General features: G+C 39.1%; 1 protein-coding gene across 9 annotated transcripts in view; it reads right to left on the bottom strand.

Annotated features, from left to right (window-relative positions):
- Nucleotides 1–21,243, bottom strand: part of PLCB1 (phospholipase C beta 1) — a 407,677-nt gene that overhangs the window by 120,362 nt on the left and 266,072 nt on the right. For all 9 annotated transcript variants that reach the window (XR_012659744.1, XR_012659743.1, XR_012659745.1 and 6 more), the window contains one exon: nucleotides 2,202–2,348. Coding sequence is in view for 6 of the 9 variants with exons in the window: in XM_075088215.1 (XP_074944316.1) it covers nucleotides 2,202–2,348 (147 nt within the window). In the remaining 3 variants the exon portion in view is untranslated. The remainder of the gene's footprint in view (nucleotides 1–2,201; nucleotides 2,349–21,243) is intronic.

The following is a 21,243-nucleotide window of genomic DNA, read 5'->3' as shown; positions in this document are numbered from 1 at the left end:
TGACCGCTGTATCTGGTCTAGCCTCAAAGCAAAATCTAAAGGCTGTCAGTTTTTGTAACACAGAGATAAAAATCACATCATTAATCCCATTGTCAGCCAGCTGCCACACATTTACTGAACATAATGAACCCACTAAAAGGGAAGGGCATGTGTTTTGTGCCTCTAAATGTGAAAATACACACTCACAAATGGAATTTGAAAGAGACCAAAACTTATTTTGCAACCGGAGTTTACTCCAATTTACTCCTCCGAATTTTCTAAGCCAGGAATATTATGTTAAATTAAGACTGAGAATCATACTTCTAAATGGATTTTCTGAAATTATTTAGAAACGCAGGCCAAGAAATCTGTAGATGCAATCTGAGATGATTTGCAGACTTTTACATACAGTTCAAAGTGAATTTGGAAAGTTTCAAGGTAAACTTTCCTTCTAAAATAATTAAGTATTTTAGGTTGTTTAACTGCACTCTTGTGCAGTTAAAAATTCAGAATGGGTTGGACTAATAATGAATTTCCGTCCTTAATTCTTTGTTGTTTAGTTTCTGTGCTTCTGGACCTTTGGAACATGACTGTGTCCTGATCAGCCCTGATTAAAATGTGTGGTATGGTTCTCGCTACAAATTCATGCTGGTCAAGGGGAGAACAGTATTTTGTCACTTCAGGCCAACTTTAAACTGCACCGTCTGTTCTCCCTGGGGGCCTATGCTTCCCATATTTGTACAACAGCTTTACTGTTTTCTTCCAGAAAATCTGTATAAAGCTGCAGCATTTGGCTTAAGAGAGTCCTAATCCTCATTGACAGAACGAAGTCCATACAGGAGGTAAGAGGCCTGCAAAATGTAACTAAAAATTGCTTTTGCTTTGGACATGTCTGCACTCTTCCAAAGAGCATAAATTTCTGCATATTGGAATCATAACTTAAAAGTGGCCACACTGATTTTAATTCAGAGAAACAAAATAGCTGTCAAGCCAAATACTTATGTGACAAGTTTTAGTACAAAACACATTTTACAGCCAAGATATAAATCTCTGAAAAATGGTGTCTAATGGAAACAATGACAGTTTGTTCACTTTATGAAAGCACTAGAAGGTGCCGTAGAAAGTGCTATAACAAACACAAACCAGATGAAAGTAAGTACCACATGGTCTGTTTAAACTGGGCATCACCAATGTGTGGTTTTGTTTATGTTTTTATGTTTTGGCATACTGGCATTCTGAAGAACCCGGTCAGTCAAGGCATGCACTGTAGCATTGGGGTATTTTTGTTGTTGTTTGTTTGGTTTTTTTTTTTTTTTCTCATAATGCTAAGACATTAGCAAACATGACAAGACAAAGCAAACATTAAATCAAATAGAACACCCTATGCACATCTGCTTGCCAAAAATGCTTGTTCTTACATAAACTAAACTGAAATTGTGAATTTACAATTATTTTCTCACAAGTTAACAGCATCTTAGACTAGAAAACCAGTGCCAAAAGTTGTGTTCCTAACCTGTCTTATTTTCTTCAGAATGCTTCTTAAAGCATTGTTGATACAAATTGTCAATACAAATAGAAAACAACACAGTTCAGACTCGTTAACTCTAATTCAAATTAACATGAGCTTCTGAGTGCTCAGTCTTTTTAAAAACATGACAGCACCCGAAAATTTCAGCTCAGACATTAGATATAGTCAAAGACCAGATTTCCATTCCTTGCAGATACGAACAGACTGTCAGAAAGTTATGTGCCATGTTGGGACCTCTATAATCTCTGAACTGAAAAAAATTTCATGGAGCTCAACAAACTGTCAGATTTAATGTTTAGAGGCAAATTTATTAGCAACAGAGATGTTTCCCATATTCTGCTTCGCACACTTGTTTGGCTATCCTTCGCTGTCATAAAAAGTACATAGTTCCCTCTCCTCCCGAAATAAGGACCTTAATCTGGAATCCTGTCTAAGCTGAGGGAAACTTTCCAGGGGCTCCACTAGGCTTCAGACCAGACCTTATCTGAACAACGCAACTGCTGCTCACCTATTAATAAAAGTGTGTTTGATATGTGTGTGTAGCAGCTAGAACAATCAAGTGTGATCCTTGCTTCCCTGAAGATTCAGCTCCACCACCATTTACTGTTGATGCTTTTACTGTATTTTATGGTATCACTGCAAATATGCTATGAAGTTTTGTAAGATAAGAAATCAGATGTCTCCAACACTGTACCTGTGAGGTAGGTGTTGTGTGAAGAATTGATGAAATAGTGTGACAGTGGTTGAGACATATCTTCGTTTAAATCCAGTTTCTCAGGTGGGACAACGCCGTTTTCTTCTCCACTCAGATATCGCATAAATCCATCCACTGATATCTGTCCTGAGAGAAAGAGAGATCCAGGGAAAGCATCAATTAATTTCAAGTATAGATTTTGCGACATACAGATGTTACGTTCAATATATGCCTACACAAAGGTGTGTGTGAAAGACCATATAATTATCAGACTGGTCTTCATCTAGTTACTCATATATTCTTTTGTTACTATTACCTTATTTTCAGCCATATAGATTGCAGGTAATACACATCCCTTTACCTGTACCAAAGATAAATAATTTCATAATCTGTGTCTCCACACAATCAAAGGCAAAGGGGAATCAAAGTTACAGAGGGCTGTAAGAACAGAGGAAATAAATTGACGCCTATCAAGGAAAGGGGTTTTCTAGGAACAAAAGAAAGCATGGTTGCCAGAGAAAGCCAAGAAACCAGCAAACAGAAAGCCACACACAGAAACAGGTAATCTTGACCTCTTTTGAATATGGTTCGGTGTGTGTATATGAATGCAACCGAAGTGCGAAGCAAAGCACACTCAATGAATCACCTTTCAGTAGGAACTAAGCTTGGCTTTGTAATTTTTATATTTGTCTTCCAATTCATATCTCACTGGAGTGTCAGCATGAATGATCATTTCATATGCTGTTGGCAAATTAGAAAGCTGAGTCCTATCCTCAGCTTAAATATCACCATTGATCTCAGTGGAGCTCTGCTTATTACATCAGGATGAATTTCTCTGTCAAACCTTCTGCATGAAGTTGATTTCAGGGTTAGTGTTGATTTGTACATTTAGAGTAAAAAAAAAATCCAGTCATCTATATTTGAAGATAAATGCTTAACTGAACAAATTTGAGAGATTTTTCTTTGCCTAGTGTTTTTGTTATTTTGTCTAGATTTTATCTGTAGATTTACTCAACCACTTAGCTTTAGTTAATTCAAATACTGCCTATAGTAAAACAGATCATCTGTATCTCTGAAGAACCTTGAAGCAGCTACTTGCCTGGTGACTCCCAACAATGAGAATTTCCTACTTCTTGTCCCCAATCCAAAATATTCTGCATAGTATCTTTACCGAAAAAAAACTTAATCGACTGACTATGGCATTGAAAAATGGAAGACTTCAGTTCTAGTCCTAACTCTGCTCCCCTCTCCTTTTATCCTAAAACATATAAACTTACACATATTTTCCTAGTATATGAAAAAGTTACAGGCAGCCCTGCAGCATTTTTGTAAAACTTGTACCCACATGATGCAAATATAGTATGTAAAGCATTTACTTAAAATCTGTGCTTGGACCCTGGGATTTGGCTGTTGATCAGAGAGGAAAAGATGTAACAGTCTTAAGCAGATGCCTCATTTTCAACAACCCAAGATGGTAGCACTAAATGAACCTATTCATATGACAAGAAATGTAGTGACAATACAGAGCGATGCAATTATCATTCATTCTTATGACAACAATTGTAAGATGGTTGGAAGGAAAAACATCAAGTCCATCCACTATTTTAAGACTGTAATCCGAGTGCGATCTTGTCAGGCTCCACAGCTGCTTTGTTATAGTGTACTTTCCTTTTCACAAGAAAAAATATAAGATGGAGAAAATCAGGAAAAAAACGCCACTGAGGTTTTTCATGAAACTAAAAATTTGCAACCAACCTATCTGCTGCATGAATCTTTCAGAGAGACGTTATGAGTGTAAACAGTATTAGGCACTATTCATGTAGTTTGCTTGAGCTAAAATCCACTTATGAGAAGCATTCTGCACCAAGTTCACTGGGATATAGGTATGATCTGTGGTGTACATTCACAAGCAACATCATCAGGAAAAAACAGATAAGATCTGAATGAATAGCTGCTACATGGCGAACTGGCAAAGTCACGTCACGTTACAGTGATTTGCAGCTTCTGGTGTTTGTGGTAGCTCATCCAGAGTCATCTTCAGTATCTATGTGTTGTTCTCAATGCACTCCTTTCAGCTAGACTAGCAGGTTTATAGTTGCTTTGTCATTACTACTCCAGGCTAAAATGAAACATAGCAGTTTTCATACACACGGTTCCTCAAAGAAACTCTGGCATCCTAATCACACAGCGTTCAGAAAGAAAGGCTTCTGTCTTGTTATACAGTTACTCAGGTCAATTCCTGTTGATCTCAAAGCGATCTCTGTGTTTAATCCTGAGTATACCTGAAAAACCGGGTCCTTGCAGTCCTTGTTTTCCAGATGGAGTCCTGAGGCTGAGGATAAATTAACTGACTGGACAACACCCCATGGAAAACCAGTGGGTTAAGCTGGGAGTTGAACTGCACAATCTCTTAAGCCTTACTCACTTGAACACCTTTGGGATGAAAGGAAGCAAGGCCCAGGCCTGCATTTCCTCCCTTCTCTTTTGTAGTTCATTCTGCTTCTTTGCTCCCTTCCACACTGAAGTAAGACAAGGTCTGCAGAATGGTCCTTCTGTGTATCACCGCTGGTATTAACATAAATCACAGCAAGTATTATATACACTTATAATTACATATTTTCTGAGTTACAGAGTTATCTGAGCTTATGGCTGCAGAATGCTATTTTCCCCATCATAATTAAGCAGTCAGCATTTCAGAAAGTGAAGCAATTTGCAAGTTCAATTACAGCTGATGTTGCACCAGTGAGAGTTTGACTGTGGAACGGAGATGACAAATGTCAAAGGGACATGGTATCCTGGATATTAAAGAGTAGATTGTTTGTGATCAACATCAATGATATTCTGAGGCCAACTGCAGTGAGGACAATCCTTGGTGGACAGTCATCCAAAATGAAATGGCCTCAATTTATTGGTGAGATTTGTTATCTGTTTTCTTAAACATATTACAAATTTACTTCAGACATTGCCATGAAAAATAATTTGTGTTCAGTTCTTTCCATTACAGCTGTCACCTTTTATCTTCAGATTAGGATAGGAAAGATTAAATGCTATGATTAGATATAAAAAGTTAGTGGGAAAAGAAACACACCAGGCAAAAACACAGGGACAAGACAGATTCACATTTTGTTTTCTTTTTTTTTTCCCCTCACACATAATTGCCTTAAAATCATCTGAACCCTAGGTCTTTGATGAATCTTTCAAAATAACTGGTGTGCTTTACATACTTAAAATCGTGGAGTTAACCGGCATGTCTTTTTCACTCACCATTGCCATGTTAAACCTGATCCGATGTCACTTGTTAGGACAGAGGCAGAGCCAAAGCTCAGTAGTGTTTGTTGAAATGCTGCCATCAACTTCAACAACGTTTGGTTCAAGACCTTACTAAATAACCTTAAGTGCAATGCAAAGAAAGACCAGACTCCAGACAACTCTCTTAGCTACGCTGGCAAAGCTAGATTGAGATGAGCAAACACAGATGTAACTGTAACAGAAGCTATGTCAACAGCTACAGTACTCAGTGAAGATGTTTCCCCCTCTGGGGTTTGGAGTTTACCAACACAAGAAATTTTTTTTCCCCCATCAAATCTCTCTTCTCTAATTTATCTGATTAATTAGAATTTCCCTGTGGGGTCACTCAGTAGCGCTTTAATAAAACACTTCAACAGGACAAACAAAAAAACACCTCCTTTTTCCTGTGGTGTCTGGCCCATTTAAATGTCCAGCACTTAAGTCTTTCCCAGAGTGCCACGGGAACACCTTCTGCTATACAGTGCAGTGCCTGCCCCAGGGCCTGCAGCTCCTTCTCCTCCTCCTCTCCCCTCAGGGCTTGCAGGGCTGGATCCTCACCCTTTTGCCCCCTCGCTCCTCCCTGCCAGCAGCATTTTGCCCTTTCTTAAACTGGTTTACCCTGAAGTGCCACCAGCATGGCCGAGGGGCCAGGCTGTGCCCTGTGGTGGGGCTCTGACAGCCAATTCAACATGAAAGCAGAAATCAAGGATTCAATTGTTCTGTTTTCAACTTAATGCAAATCCACTTCTGCTCACAGGGCAAGTGCTGTCTCAGCACATCTCTCCAAGAAGCGATCACGTAATTTGCCACAGCTGGATGGCTTGCAAAGTCTGTCAAAACCACCCAGCTTCTACACAGATTGGAAGATGCTCATGTGCTGTTTGATGATTATCATGGTATTTTTTTCTTCTCTGGACTCACTAGACTGAAGAAATTTGTGATGAGTGTCAGCTGCAGGATATTTGGTTGTCAAAGCACACATAAGTGACTGGCTAAAGTTTTGTGCAAGCCAAATAAGTAACAGATCAATTTTAATGTTTTTATTGTGCAATGGAACAGGTGTGTAAGATGAAAGAGCAAGTATTGAGGAGAAATATGAAAGCATCTAATGTATTCTTAATCACAGACATTCCCAATACCTCAAAATTATAAATGTGTAGCTGAACACTTGTCTAGAAATTATAAATTATATAAACTGTTACGTAATTCTTAAAACATATCTGAATTAAAAACTTAGAAGAGCTAGAGGCACTGGAAAGTCTGGAAATGCCTTTACAAGCCTCTCTCCAAATTTATACATCTATATACCTTCCAAAATCCATTCTCCAAATGGGAAGGAAGCTTCTAAAAGAAAGGGACCTTGACTCCTCCACGTCTTTTCAACATTTTACCTATTACCTTCTAAGTACAAAAAGCATGGCAAAATACCCTTGCCATCAGGACCCCCTGCTTGCCCATGCAAACTGTTTTTCACACTATGAAGTTCTCATGCCACTGTTTCACAAGACAAATCTAGTCCAAACTCAGAAAGACCTATCTGAATCAGGTTCTGGCTTTATCCCTGCACTACTTTTCTGCACTGTGCAATTAAGCTCTGTGTGCACTTTAGGTCATGTGCCAACAGCCCTTTTGCAGTGTGCCCACAAGCCCCTTCACTTTTAATTTGGAAGTTGAACTTGATCTGCCATTTGCTTGGCAGGGAGTTTGTCAGCGATTGTCCCACCTGCTGCCTTTATCGCAGAAAGGAAGAGGAAGCCCATATAGGGCTCCATATAGAATGTCCCCAATGTTCAGCATTTCACCTGCAGCAAAGCGTGAAGCAGCCCATAAGCAAGAGGTTCCACAGGACACCTTGAATGGCTGCTCCATACAACCTCCTTGGTGGTGAAATTCATGCAGAGATCAAAGAACTACCACCAGATAGGCAAGCAAGTGAAGTCAACCAAATCTAATTTTTTTTTCCACTAAAATGTGGTAGGAAGGAGAAGAGTAGTATATTTAACAGGGATGCTGAGAGATTCTATTGAATTTCCCAGGCTGTGATCAGCTTCATTACATGAAACACTGAAGTGCTTGTGTGGCAGCTTGATCTTTTTCTGCATCCCTGGCTCTACCTGATTGCTGCCAAAATGGTTACAAGGGAGAAAAAAAAATAAATGAAGTGGCAAGCTCTGAGTATTTCACAATATTTCCTTATTAGCTACAGCTACATGATCTGACACCTTTCAAGATCTATTACATTGCATCAAAGATGTACATGTTCCTGGATAGCAGTTTAAAGAAAACCACATAAAAATATAACTGTTACTTTGTCCGTAAGCAACAGGGCTCCTTTGTGATCAACATTTGTCAGTTCTACCAGATAAGAGAAGTAAATTCTGTCAAATTCTTTTTCGTGGAAGCTGTCTTGAGGCAGGTAGCAGGACCTATTGAAAATTCACAGAATCTACAGGGGTAACGAAGTGAATCCTCTCTACTATGGTTCTTAGGTATTGTCAAAATTCATCAATGAAAATGTTTTCCTTCTGCAGTTTATGAGATCTGGAATCTCCCCATTCCTGGGAGATGGTGTTCGCAAATTTGCCATGAAATAGGAATTCCATCCAGTCAGTTGAACTGGTTGATACAATAGGCTGTACTTTGTGAATATATTTCTCAGAGGCTGCTCTATTTGAAGACTTACTGAGTTATCACAAGGCTTTTCATAATCCCTTTGACTAGATCTAGAGAACCTCGCATATTTTTCTCATCACGGCTTGTGAAAGTCCTTGTGCGTTATGCAGTTTCCTATGCAAGTGCAGACACAGATAATATCCTCATGTAAAACTGTTCTTGTGCACTTTCAAGGGCTGGCAAAAGCATAGGCTGCTTTTGACACAACAATCCTTCTCCTACTGCTTAATGAGACATAGGTAGCTCAACAAGTTTCTGCTCTCCCAACCCCTCTGGTGTGCCACCATGACTGACATACTGTTCTGGATGTAGGAATGCTCATGGATCCCTGGGAGTGTGCCAGATCATCAACTTGAGAATGCAAACAAACCCCTGCTCACTCAATACCTGCAGTACTGTGTCAACCACAAGAGACATGCGGGTTCAAAGTAGGACTAAAAGAAAGTTCACAATGGATGGTTGTTTCTGTAGCCATGAGGACTGGAAGTCCACTATTTTTAGAAGAGCTGAAGTTCAGTAATCTGCAAGAAGGTACCAAATGCAGATGTGTTTGGCTCAGCTCACTCTCCTGCTGACAGTCTCCCCATATCATTACAAACCACATTTTGTTTCCAGCACAGTGCACGCTTGGGTCTTATATTTCAAACAGAGGTTTAAGGTTAGCCACAAAACTAAAAAAATAAAACCACGGGATGATATGCTTTCTTATTGTTCCAAGAATCAGTCTACTTCCTGTGCTTCGGGTCTCATCTTGTTGCTGCTGCAAGGTGTCCTCTTGATCTAGTCCTTACTCAGACTGCTCCAGTAGAAGGTACCACCACAAGGGCAGGTATAACACAGTGGTGAAACGAACCCAGGTTGTCCTTACGCAGTGAGGATACGTCTGTCCCCCACAACAGAGAAAGTGGAAACTTTTTCCACTGTGAAGACCAAAGGGTATGCAAACTGCAGCCTGCCTCCTGGTCTGAGGAAAGCATGTGAAACACATTGCTCAGAGATTAGGGAATTGCATATTTCTATGGAGACATACATCCAAATATTGACGGGATTTAGTTTCAGGTAGTCCTGTGAGGAGCAGGGAGTTGGACATGATGATCCTTATGCATCCCTTCCAACTTGAGATATTCTGTAATTCTATTCACCAGTCCAGTGCCCTCTGCAGAAGCCCAGGATAAAGGTCAAAACCCCAGCAGTATCTGGAAGAAATATAAAAGTACAGCTAATCCTGCAAACTTCTCAACCCAACTGCTTGATCTAAACTTTGTCCCTCTTATTTAAACATATTCTCCCCTGCCTTCCAGCATGCTTGGTCTCCCTAACTTGCTCCCAGGAGCCTTCCAGCCCTTCGGGCAACGTCTTGGGACAGAATAGGACACAAAGCAAGAGAGGCACAACTGACAGCAGCAAAGACCAGTTACATGCACACTTTTTTTTGCACTTCAATCTTGCAACATCAACATCAGCCTTTGCTTGTATCTTAAAATTTGTGGATGTTTTGTAAGACAATTAAAATGTGCATTTCTTTGTAAGCAGTAAACAGGTTTGGCTGCATGGATCTTAAACATTCCTTTCCATATATTTGCAAACTTAATAGAGCCTTCCATTTGTTTACGCCCATGCTGTTATTCACTCAGTTCTAACATAACTGAAAGGCACAATTATGCCAAAAAATGTTATTAAAGTAAAAAAGAAAACAAACAAACAAAAAAGGAAAAGAGACAATTAATTGGCACCTTGTATCCCCCAGCCAGCAACAGAGAATTACATTAGTATTTTGTCTGACGGCGAAATCAGGTCTATTCCAATGCAATCTGTAATACTAATCACATTCACTGTAATCCCATACAACTGAGCAGTCCTCTCACTGCCAAGTAAAGCAGATATTTTATAATCCTGTGAGAGATCTATACAATATGCCCTCTTGGGAATTCTGTTTTGCAAACCAGCACTGCAATTTATAGCTCATTAGGTATTAAAATTTTCATGCACAGTGTGGAGTGGGATGCGTGTACCCCTGGTGTGTCTCTTGACACTGGGCACACATGATCTACTCTATGCTTTCTAGCTTTGTGAGCTAGCAGAGAAGTTCACAAGGATGAATTTACTTAAAATTCACATTGTGTGGAACATGATGTCCCAGAGCCACTCTGATGACAGTTGAGGCATTTGCGTCCGAGTGATTTTGGAAGTGATGCTGAAGCCCATTCGGCTTTCCAGACACGCGTGCTATTAGTACAATGCTATGGTGTAAGTGGAATTTCGGTCTGTATTCAGTTCTGTAAACTAGGGCAGGACAGGAATGCATCATCCAATCAACATCCTCTAAATAGCAAAGTCATCACAAGGAGAGAATACGGTACAAGGTCAGTGCAGACTGAAAATGCCACAACCCTGCAATTGGGTTACTGGACTTTACCCCAAGAACGTCAGTGCTGCTCTATTTTAGAAGAAAACACTGGGGACAGAAAAGACTCTCAGGCCTCAGGTTAGGATCTGCAGATACTTCAAAGTATCTATAGACCAACTATCATTTACACACAACATGCAGAAGTCTTCGGGAACTCCTCCATTTTAGCAATTTTCTCAATGCTCAGCAAAGAGAAAAATTTATACTAGTCAGACAGTTTTATCAAATTCTTAAGTAAGTAGAGGAAGGGCAATACATCTGAATTGCTGTATCTGAATATTAGTGGAGCATTTAATAGAGTTTCTAAATTCAAGTTTTTCCTTATTGGAAAAACTAATCTGCAGAAAGCACAGATAGAAATAAGCTGAGGTCAGACTACAAGACAGAGCTTCTTTGAATTTGCAAGCTGAACTGCACAAAAGAAGTCCAGAGGCTGCCACAGTGATCAGCAGTAGGTCTGGTTTCATACAGCCTTTAATAATCTGAAAAAGTAGAATCAACAACACAGGGTTTAAAGAACAGAGACAGTCCTCTGGGAGCTGTTATCAAAACAAGACGGTAAAGCTGTAAAGAACCAAGTAAATGGGACAGAAGTCAAATGAGACCACAGAAATAATTCAAGCTAGGTGGCTAATCATTCAAGCAAAGAAAACCCCAAAATACAGAGCTGAATTGGGAAGAAGATGCCTAGAAATCCATCACCTGAAAAGCAGATGAGATGCAGAGAACAGCAACACATCTGTATGTAGCTGCATCAAAAAAGTTGGTGGGGAAAAAAGTGTAATTAATTGGCAGGACACGTTACTATCAGGTCATTGATGAAAAAGGCATCAAATATATCAACACATGTATCCATAACTAATCCTAACGACAGAGGCAATCCTACAGATTTAATGGGCATAAGTTAAGCTTAACTACTGACAACACCAAGGATCTTAATGGCACCACTGACACTGTGCCCAGTCTCATGACTAATTTTTGACTGCTTAGTATCAGAAATGTGTCTGTATACAGAAGATCATTTAGAGAAGTGTTATGAATAATAACATGTCACAATATATGTTGAAACAAGAAAGATCAAGTGTAAAGCTGAAGTGGCAATAATGTAATGGTCAACAAGTGTTTTAAATGTAAATGACCAGGATGAGGAAGAACCAAGTAATGAAATCAGAGTAAGCAATGGAAAACCTGGGATGAGTGTTTGAAAAATCTTGGCAATGCTACAACTAATTGCACTAGGAGACAGTCTTGCAGTGGGTTTATTGGTTGTCTCATTACTTAAATCCTTTAAAATCAAACTAGGAGAATATCCTGTTGCTTTCAAATCTCATTTCAGATTTCTAAACTTAAAGAAAAAAAATAATGGATCCAATTCTACCCTCAGTTATACTTGCCCAACTACTTTCTGTAATTAGGCAGTTACTGGGCCACAAACCAAAACAAGCTTTGGCAACATGTTCTTGAAAAAGAACAGAAAACTTCCTAAGAAAGGAATCGCACAAGATTCATTGCTCTACCCTTGAATGTGTGTATTGTAATAGGACACAGGGAAACGTGAATATAAACAAACAAGAGAATGGTAACTCCTATACAATATTCAGAATAAATGCTTACTGAACAACAAGCAGTCAGGGAGGGAAAACATGGGAAGGTAAACATGTTGTGCTTAAGTAGCATACCTAAAAGAGCTTGCTCAGTATCAGTTAATCCATGCGGAAATATCACACGCCCAAGGGCATTGAGATGCAGAATATTTTGCAAAGTAAGGATTATCAACCAAGAAAAGCACAATTCAGTATGTTTGAATCAGGAATGCTTGTCATTCTAATGAAGCTATCATATCCATTTTATCATCTGTAGAAGCGCACAGAGAAAAGTAACATTGGATAAATTTTTTTTTTCTTGCAAGAAAATGTTTGCAAACAGGAAACCACTTTTCTGAATGGGTTTCAGAAGAGGTATTGCAGCTCAAGACACTTAGTTCACTTTAGGGAGGAAAAATTTCCTATCAGCTTCTAGGCAAGGCATGCCAAATAGAAAACCTCATATTTTTATGATAAAGAACATTTTCAATCAGAATGAAAACTATGGGAGCATTCCAAGGACACTGCCATCTCAAAAGGGAAAGGAAGATGGAGTGTCACCTGAGAAGAAACAAAAGTTTCCAAACCTCACTTGTGTCTGGTGGCATGAGCCAGCCATTTTAGCAAGATCTTAAAGTCAATGTGCAATGTTGAGCATGCTATTTATTTATTTTGTTAGAAGTCACAGGTTTTTTCAGCCCTATTCAAAACACCCAATAAAGAAGGGCTCCAACCCACAGGGGCTACAGCCTATGAAGTTTATGTATTTTTCTCTACTAGTGCTAGAAAACAGTAAAACACACACATAGACAGGGAAGCTTTCAGACACTCAACATTTTTTCTTCCTCAAAATTTAAATGTTGGAAGCCCATTTATTTTAGTAGATACTCATCATCTAAATCTCCACAATAGCTTTAAAAATCTCTGCTGTAACAAAGCATGGCCACAGTTCAGAGATCCTGGTAAGCAGAGGTGTTGCACTAGGAAGCACAATTATTGGAACCTGTCATACTGTAAAACAGCATTTTATTAATTCCAAATAGTCTGTGTGTGTATATATAGCATGTGCCTATGATACCTAACAAACACACAATATCCAGCATCTTGAGTCAAGCACATCTGTGTCACAGTTCACATTTAACCAGAACCCTATACGTTCTATCAAGCAGTTTATTACTGGTTACCATCCTCTCTCTTCAGCCACAGATAGCTCTTGCTTTAACACAAAACAGTTTCTAGGACATTACCAGATATATACGCATATCTGAATATTTAGTATTTTTTAAGGAGCGGGGAAAAAATCCCACTCTGGTGTACATCAGCAAGCAATCTCGCCTAAGTCTCAAGACAAAAGCAGGGTGATGAGCATCATCTCCAAGCTGGACTGTGAAGAAATGCCACCTCTAAAGTTAGCTAGAAAACCACATGGGACTGCAGCTTATCCCTTGGCAGGCATTAACTGCTGTTTTCTTCCCCCTCCGCCCAAATTCAATTTTGCTTAAATGTGCTGGCCTGAATTGTGCAGCCTTTACTTTAGCAAGCCTCAGCTACTATCTTCTAGGTTTTTGTCCAGGAGTGGGCTATTAAAAACCCCAATGAATCTACATCTTGATGATTTCAGCTGACATTGTGAGATAATGCAGAGCAACACAGCGATGTAAAAGACGTTCTTGCAGTGTCAGGAAACTCTGTCCTCATGACCCACTTTCCTACCATAGCTACTGTTGACATGCAAACATACTGCTGCTGCTCTGGACTTCAGCTGAGGTCTAGAGCATGATCCAGGAGGAGGAGGTGCTACGGGCCCTAGCACCTGGGGAGGTCTCATTCATTACATCACGGCAAATTAAGCAAAGGCAAACACGTGAGCTACACCCAAGTCTCCCTGCAGACATCTTAAGCTTGGTATTTCTGAACGCTTTGAGCCCAAATTGCAACCATCTACACAAATTACTGTGGACAGAAACTCTGTGGGGTCACAGGTACAGACACAAGCCCATTCTCTAGCTGTTCTTGACTCTTCAGCACACATGTAATAAAGAAATAGTTTCTGACTGAATATCCCTTACAGGATACAAGAAAGCAGATAGTTTAGATCCAATTAAATCTGTAAAACCACTACAAAATCACCTTCATACTAGTTCCTAGCTAGCAGTGGAATGAGCACTTTACGACATGGCAGATTTCTAAGACAGGCAGGCAAATAGATAAGTGGAAAGACTTTAAATCAGACAGATAAAAATATTAATCCCAGCAATGCTACAGTTATTTCTGATACTGAAAGACAGCCACTACTGGAATACGGCACTGTCTTCCCAAATGTCTGAAAAGCACGCTCTGTAGAACGCCTCGGAGTGATCCTGGGAGATGTAATAATGTTAAATGTTGTCTTACTTCCAATTGCTAAGTTGCATTAAAAGACATCTAAAATTACATGTTTTCTTCTCTTAATCGAGACTTCTCTACATAAGCTATTAATGCACTTGCCAAAAAGACTGTTCTGCAGTATAATGGGAAGAGATAACAGTAGAGTGTGGGCATGCTATATAGGTGGGAAAAAAAAACCTAGGGAAGGCCTTCATCATGGCTAATATTTTTACTTGCAGAAACTCCCCCAGTTGGAGAAGAGATTTATATTAAAGAGAAGTGGAAAAGAATAAACGCATGGCTCTGCAAAGACATTTCAAATAAACTAAATCGAAGGGACTGCAGTCCCTTTAAAGGGAATTCCTTGTCCTTTAAACTTGGTTCTGCAGCATTCGATAATCCCTTTCATAAACAAATTGAGCTCTATCTTAATAATGATTGTGTCTTTTGCCCTCGTTACTACCTCTGGTAGGCTGTGCCAGAACTGCATTGTTAGGAAACTTCTCTTAATTTCCAGCTTAAATTTATTCAAGGCCACTTGATACCTCTGTGTTCTTCTGCCAACATTGTCCTTTAGCTTACCACTTCCTTCTGCCTTCCCACCTTTTAACCCCGATGTATTCATAGGCAACAGTCATATTCCAGCTAAAGGATACTGTTAGAGGAGACAATTACATTTGACATTATAAGGAAAACTTCCTCATATGGTCCTTGGTATTACAGTAGTTCACGTACTCCAGCTATGTCAACAGCCCTGTTATGACAGATACTATACACACCTCGGTGTATATGCTCCTCAAGGCAGAGACTGTCTGTCTGTTTATTTGAATTGACTGAAGGATGAGGCAAAAACCAAAGTGACATGTGAAAGGGGATGGCCAAACATTGATGAGCTTGTTCGTGGCAGAGCCAGGAAAACTGTGTTCTTCTGCCACCAGTTCTAGATGTCACCCACTGGACCACAGCAGTCTTTGCTCCCTTCGTCTTCATGGGCCCTTTGCAGATGCAAAGCACTACATATATAGCAGTCATAATTTAGGGGCAAACCCCACAATGTTTATTCAAAGTTTATCTACATTTATTTCCTTCAGCACTTGAGTCCATGCTGCTTTATGTTTTCAGAAGTAAACTTTATCTGATATTCATCTTTAAATAATAAACCCTGCTGCTAAAATTGAATACCTCCTTGTGTTCCATAAAAGAGGCAGTAAAACAGCAACAAGCACAAAGAAGCTCTCTTACTTTTAGAGTAAGTTTTCTATTTATGGGCTCTGATAGTCTGAGGCTGAGTCAAACACAATACCGGCAGGCAGCAGCAGAAAAATGTTTCTCCGTAACCCTTAAAACTCAGTATTGATGTAAAAATCTCTTTGCTTACCTCTGAGCAAAAGCTCCAGCTGAAGGGAATGATGCAGCCCCTACATATACTCAAAACCTCCACTCATGTTTGTTTTGTGGTCCTGTCACCCCAGGTTCTTTCATCCATTTTCGATGTTAGGATGTAGGGTTTAAGACTGACTGCAGGGTTTGAGCCTGGGTCCATCAGGTGGTCTATCATGTTTTCAGGATGTGGGACAAGAGTCACTGGTATGGTCAGCTTCCATGTTGGTTAGCACAGGTCTGGTCTGACTGCTGAACTTATATTATCATGATTAGTTTATGCTCTGCAGATGTAAAATCCACAATAGGTCTGCCCTTTTTATGTTCCGCACAGTTTCACTGATATTGGTGGAGCTATTCCTGGTACCAGATACCAGGCCCAAAATGGATTTCTGCAAAGCTCATGCTTTTTTCAAAGTATCCATATTAAACACAGAAGATGAGGAAACTTACCCTCCTTGTACCGCTAAATATATTTTTGATATTTTCATTAATTCTAGTGCCAATGGCAAAAATGAACTCTATGCATAAGCACATGCCGCTCAGATCCAAGCCAGTTCCTACACTTTTAAAATGCAAACAAAGAATAAAAGGTAAACACTTTTGCTTTTTTACTAAGCCAGATACTGCTGTGACTTTGCTTATTGCTGCAAAATCCATCATTACTAGTCCACATCACTGTTTCATTTTGTTATCAAGTTGTCACGGTTAAGTTAGAAAGATGAAGCACTCTACATGTAAAGCAGATGCAAAAAATCCTCATCAGGATTTTCCATTCTAAAAGATTTTTTTTTTTCCAACATTTACTCTTTTACTTGAGATGCAATCTTCCAAACTACTGCAAGATCTGAAATTAATTTTACAGCTTAACAAGTACCTAAAAACCAAGCAGCTAAAGAAAAATACAATGCATTATAGAAACATATTTTGCAAATTCATTTTGACAAGTGTAGTTTCCATTAACTTATTTATGGTGATATATTATTCATACTAACATTTTTTTGCATATATATATTTTAAAATAATAATAAAAAGGCTTTCTGGCAAGCTACCTAACTTAGCACTTGTTGCTGGCAGCATGGGATAGGCTACGACTTTTGTGTGCCTTATGAATTTTAAAGGGTCATAAATTGTGACTGGGATCTATTGTTCTGTCATAACTTGAGAATGAGAAACAACACTAAGAGCTCTTCTCTTGTACAACTGGAATGCTGGAGAGCACCGAAAATCCCAAAGCTAATGCGTTTTGGTAAGTATTCTTAATTTCCAATGTTACAGTTATAAGGTTGAAGGATTTCAACCATTTTGTAACACTTCCTACAAATGTTTCAGCGCCAGAAAACCTCACCATTTCACTGCACAGTTTATACATCAGCATTTATGCTTTAAATATTATGAAGTATGTCTTAAAAGTGTAGCCACGGTTGCATGGTATTTGTTTTTGCCATTAAAATCTGTTGCCTAGGAAATTACCCCCTTCTGCCTCCGAAGACTCCATTGTGTAATTATTCTTAAGCAGTTACTAAAAGGTGAATTTAATGTAGTGGGATGAAAATGTTTAAAGTGTATTGATCTTTAAAGGGAGGAAAAACAGATTTGTGCTGAAGTGAATACTGCCTGGTGTTAAGGCTGCCATGAGAAAAACACATGCAGTAAATGCCGTATAAAATTAAATATAGCTCAATCTAATGTTAATTGCTTAATTTATTTTATTACTTAAGAAAAACCCAGCACAACAACTACCAGTAAATGTGCACTTAGCAAACCAGAATTAATGCTGCAATTCAAAGAGAGTCATGGAACCAGCTCTCCTGTAATCCTTCTAAATACATGGCTAACTCAAACTGACATACAGTATTTCCAAATAGGTCCAGCTGATGAAATCTGGAGAAGGAAATGCTGTGAAATATAAGAGGAAAGCTCTTTTCTTCTGTGCAGATCTAAAGGTTTGGCCCTTTAATTTTAAAGAGGCAAAGATATTATTTAAATGAATGCATACTTAAGAGAAAAAAATTAACATCTTTAAGCCATTACTTATCTCAAAGATGCCTTCTAGTAAGTACAATCTGGTGTACAGATCCATTGGCCAGGAAAATCTCCAAAGCACTTCCAGACTCTATTTTTATACTACACTTAAGACAATCTCTCTCAATAAAATACACTCTGAAAATAATGGCTAATAATAACCTAATCCTTGTTTTGTTGCCACCGATCAGGATGGTGGGAAGCATATATTTTATTGCTATACCATGATTCCAGCTTTTTCACATCTCCTTTCCCTGGCAGGCCTTGTTTTCATATTCTTCATTGCTAGTCTGGTACATGGGTGTAGCTCTTCTTGCCTGCATAGAGTCTTTAGGAGACACAGGATGCCCTAGAGCCAAGACTGTTACTCAGTGGTTTTCAAAACACTTCCTGGTTTCAGAAAGAAAGGCTTAATCTGAGACAATGGGATTTGAGCTCTCAAAGCTTTGAACACAGAAACTTTTAGAAATTAACTGCATCATCAAGTCAGGAAGAACCAGCACATTTTTGCAGAATTTGCATCAAATTCATATGGTGAATTCCACAAAACTATTGAAACTAGGACTATTGTTCCCGGGAACCTGGACACTGCAAGCAGAGACACCTGAAACTCAGCAATGATATCCCATCGCCCATCCATAATGTAACAAGGTCCTGAACAACTTACTCGGAAATCAAAGCAAATAAGGAAATTCCCAATCAACCGCTTGGCAACTGATTTACTAACACTCATCCCATCAACAGCCTGGTACCTTGAAAGGGAATACATTTTAGCAGTTCTGCTAGCCACCCAATGCAAACTCTTTACAGCCTGAAAATACCGAACTACAAGATGCTACTTAACCAGCCCTAACAGCATGGTTTTGCTGACAGTGAGAGACTGCTCAGCAGTATCAGGAACTTCCTTCTGCTTCCACCTGATAAGCAAACATGCTATACTTAACGCATTAATCTCCTTCACTGTATGACACACAGCATTAATCACAACAGCTTGCTTCAGCCACAATAAAATACTACTGCAAACGCTTAACCTATGTAGATGTCAAGCCCATGTATCTTCCGATGTTGGAAAAGTTCAATCACATCCCAGCAATACAATACCTAAAAATACATTAGCAATGAGCAAGAACACGGGCAGCCTTTTTACCCAAAACTGTGCAACCTAAGGTCCTTATCCAGTAAGCTCACTGGTATTTGATTTTACCAGGTATCTGAAGAGCCATGTTGAAAAAGTTTAAAATATGACGTACAGTTCTTGCTTACGTGTTCAAAATACTGTAATTTAGCTGCAACAGGTACAGAAAAAGGGCTATAAGGGCAATCAGAGCAATGGAGAATTACGACATGTCAAAAGCATTTGATGAGTCCTGTGAAAGCTGAGAGACAGTACAATCACTCTTTAGAAATTCATTTAATTAGCTGTGAGAGAAAAATAAGTTAAAAGAGAATATTGTTGTACAGTGGATGTGCACAGACCATGAATACAGTTAGATGGGAAATTAGAAGAAGCTACAATCATCAGATGAGTGAAGGTCCAGAACTCTCCAAACAGTATAGTGGGAGCAAGGAGTCAGGCTGCTGTACAAAGGCACAGAGTTTCTCTTTTATAAATTTACATTTAAGTTTCCAAGGAAAAATCCTTAATTCAATTCAAAAGAACTTTTCAATGCATAAAATTTTATTTGCTAAGAGATTTCACTTCAACAATGTTGACAAATAGGTAGTCGCAGGAATTCAGCTTCAATAGAGAATTAATATGATGTTCAATGAAATGGTGCATAAGAAATTTTTATGTAACTACCCTCTCTTCCCACACCACGCATAAAGTTAAGCATATGCTTAAGTGATTTACTACATTGAGGCCAGGATGTTCTGCATGTTGCAAACATGAAATCTTACTCCCACAGTATAAATGCTTTTACTCCTTGTGAATTGCAAGTATTCAGTTTAAGTTTGCATCTTGACACGTGTTACTACACACAGGAAGAAAAGAAAAAACAATATATATTTTGCCTAACTTTGTGAAAGACGATTAGAAACGTAGGCCTTATGGCCTTATAGAATACCTGAAAAGTAAGGACATTTGCCACTATGTCTCAGGCTTTTGTAAAAGTAATTTTCTCTGGCAGTTTAAACAAGGCTTTAAAGTTTGAATGAAACAGAAGAGCTTGACTTATTTCATGAGGATGCTGAACATGAACCCCTTTATTTCAGTGGGATACCTGAACATTAGATAGATTATTTAATACAGAAACATAGAAATACTACAGAAATGAACATGAAAGCAGACAGACAATCACCATTTATGTGTATTCTGTCCCTAACCTCTCTGAGATCCTGATGTTATAAAAATGAAACGAGATAATGAACACAGCTGGTCAGAAGGGCAGCTTATGGGAACAAAACAATATACCTGTGTGCAGGCATGTGCATACAAACACACACACACTGAGCAGCTGCAAGTGTTCAAACTCTAGAACAGCCTGAGGAAAATTATTTAAGTGGCACGAAGGCTGGCAATTTGTATTGCCTAATTCTTGCAAGCAAGCCTTTAAAGTCTCTACCACCACAAAGTACATCAAACCACTCACAAGAAGCAGTTAATCACAACTTCTAAATTTCTTTATTGTATTTTCTTCTGTTCTGGACCTGCATCTGTGATTTACTTTAAAGGAGTAACTTGCCAAGAAAGAACAAACACATATACCATGTTGTCACATCTTCTGGCTTGTTTCTTGAACCAAAACTCTGCAAAACTGCTCCAAAAGTCCAATTATTTAATTGCATTGCACTGGTACAACAGTGACAAAGTCATCCTTAGGCCACCTGTAACTGCATTTTCCATCCTGCTGTTTATCAGGTAATTCTCTCACATCATTACCTCTGCCTTATGTGCATTGTTACACTACTCCTCTCTTCCCTACGCTGCTCTTCTATTTTTTTGGTATACCCATTGATTCGGAGGAGTTGTTTAGCTGGGACCTCTTCTAGCTCACTTTGAAACACAGGAGCATAAAGGAGCATGTGGACAACGACCCTAAGCCCATCTCTCTTCATGGAGCTGTTTGGTCCTGGTTTCTTTGAGAACTATGTTGGATGAAGGCTTCTGCTACCCTCTTACCTATTTTATCTGCAGGTCTACTTGCTCTTACTATGTTAACTGACAACACTGGGGCCATTCCTCTTCCATCCCTACCTTTCCGCTGACTTCGGCCCTGGCAAACAAGCAGACATAAGCAATGCCACCACAAGAAATTTAGCAGAATAACTGAGCAGCAGAGGTGGGAAGTTAAGGCTAACAAGTTCCTGGGTGTGTAAC

The sequence above is a fragment of the Phalacrocorax aristotelis genome, chromosome 3, assembly GCF_949628215.1.
Source record: "Phalacrocorax aristotelis chromosome 3, bGulAri2.1, whole genome shotgun sequence".
Taxonomy (NCBI): Eukaryota; Metazoa; Chordata; class Aves; order Suliformes; family Phalacrocoracidae; genus Phalacrocorax; species Phalacrocorax aristotelis.
Note: the sequence above shows the minus strand (reverse complement) of the source record. Positions and strands in the feature narration are given on the sequence as shown.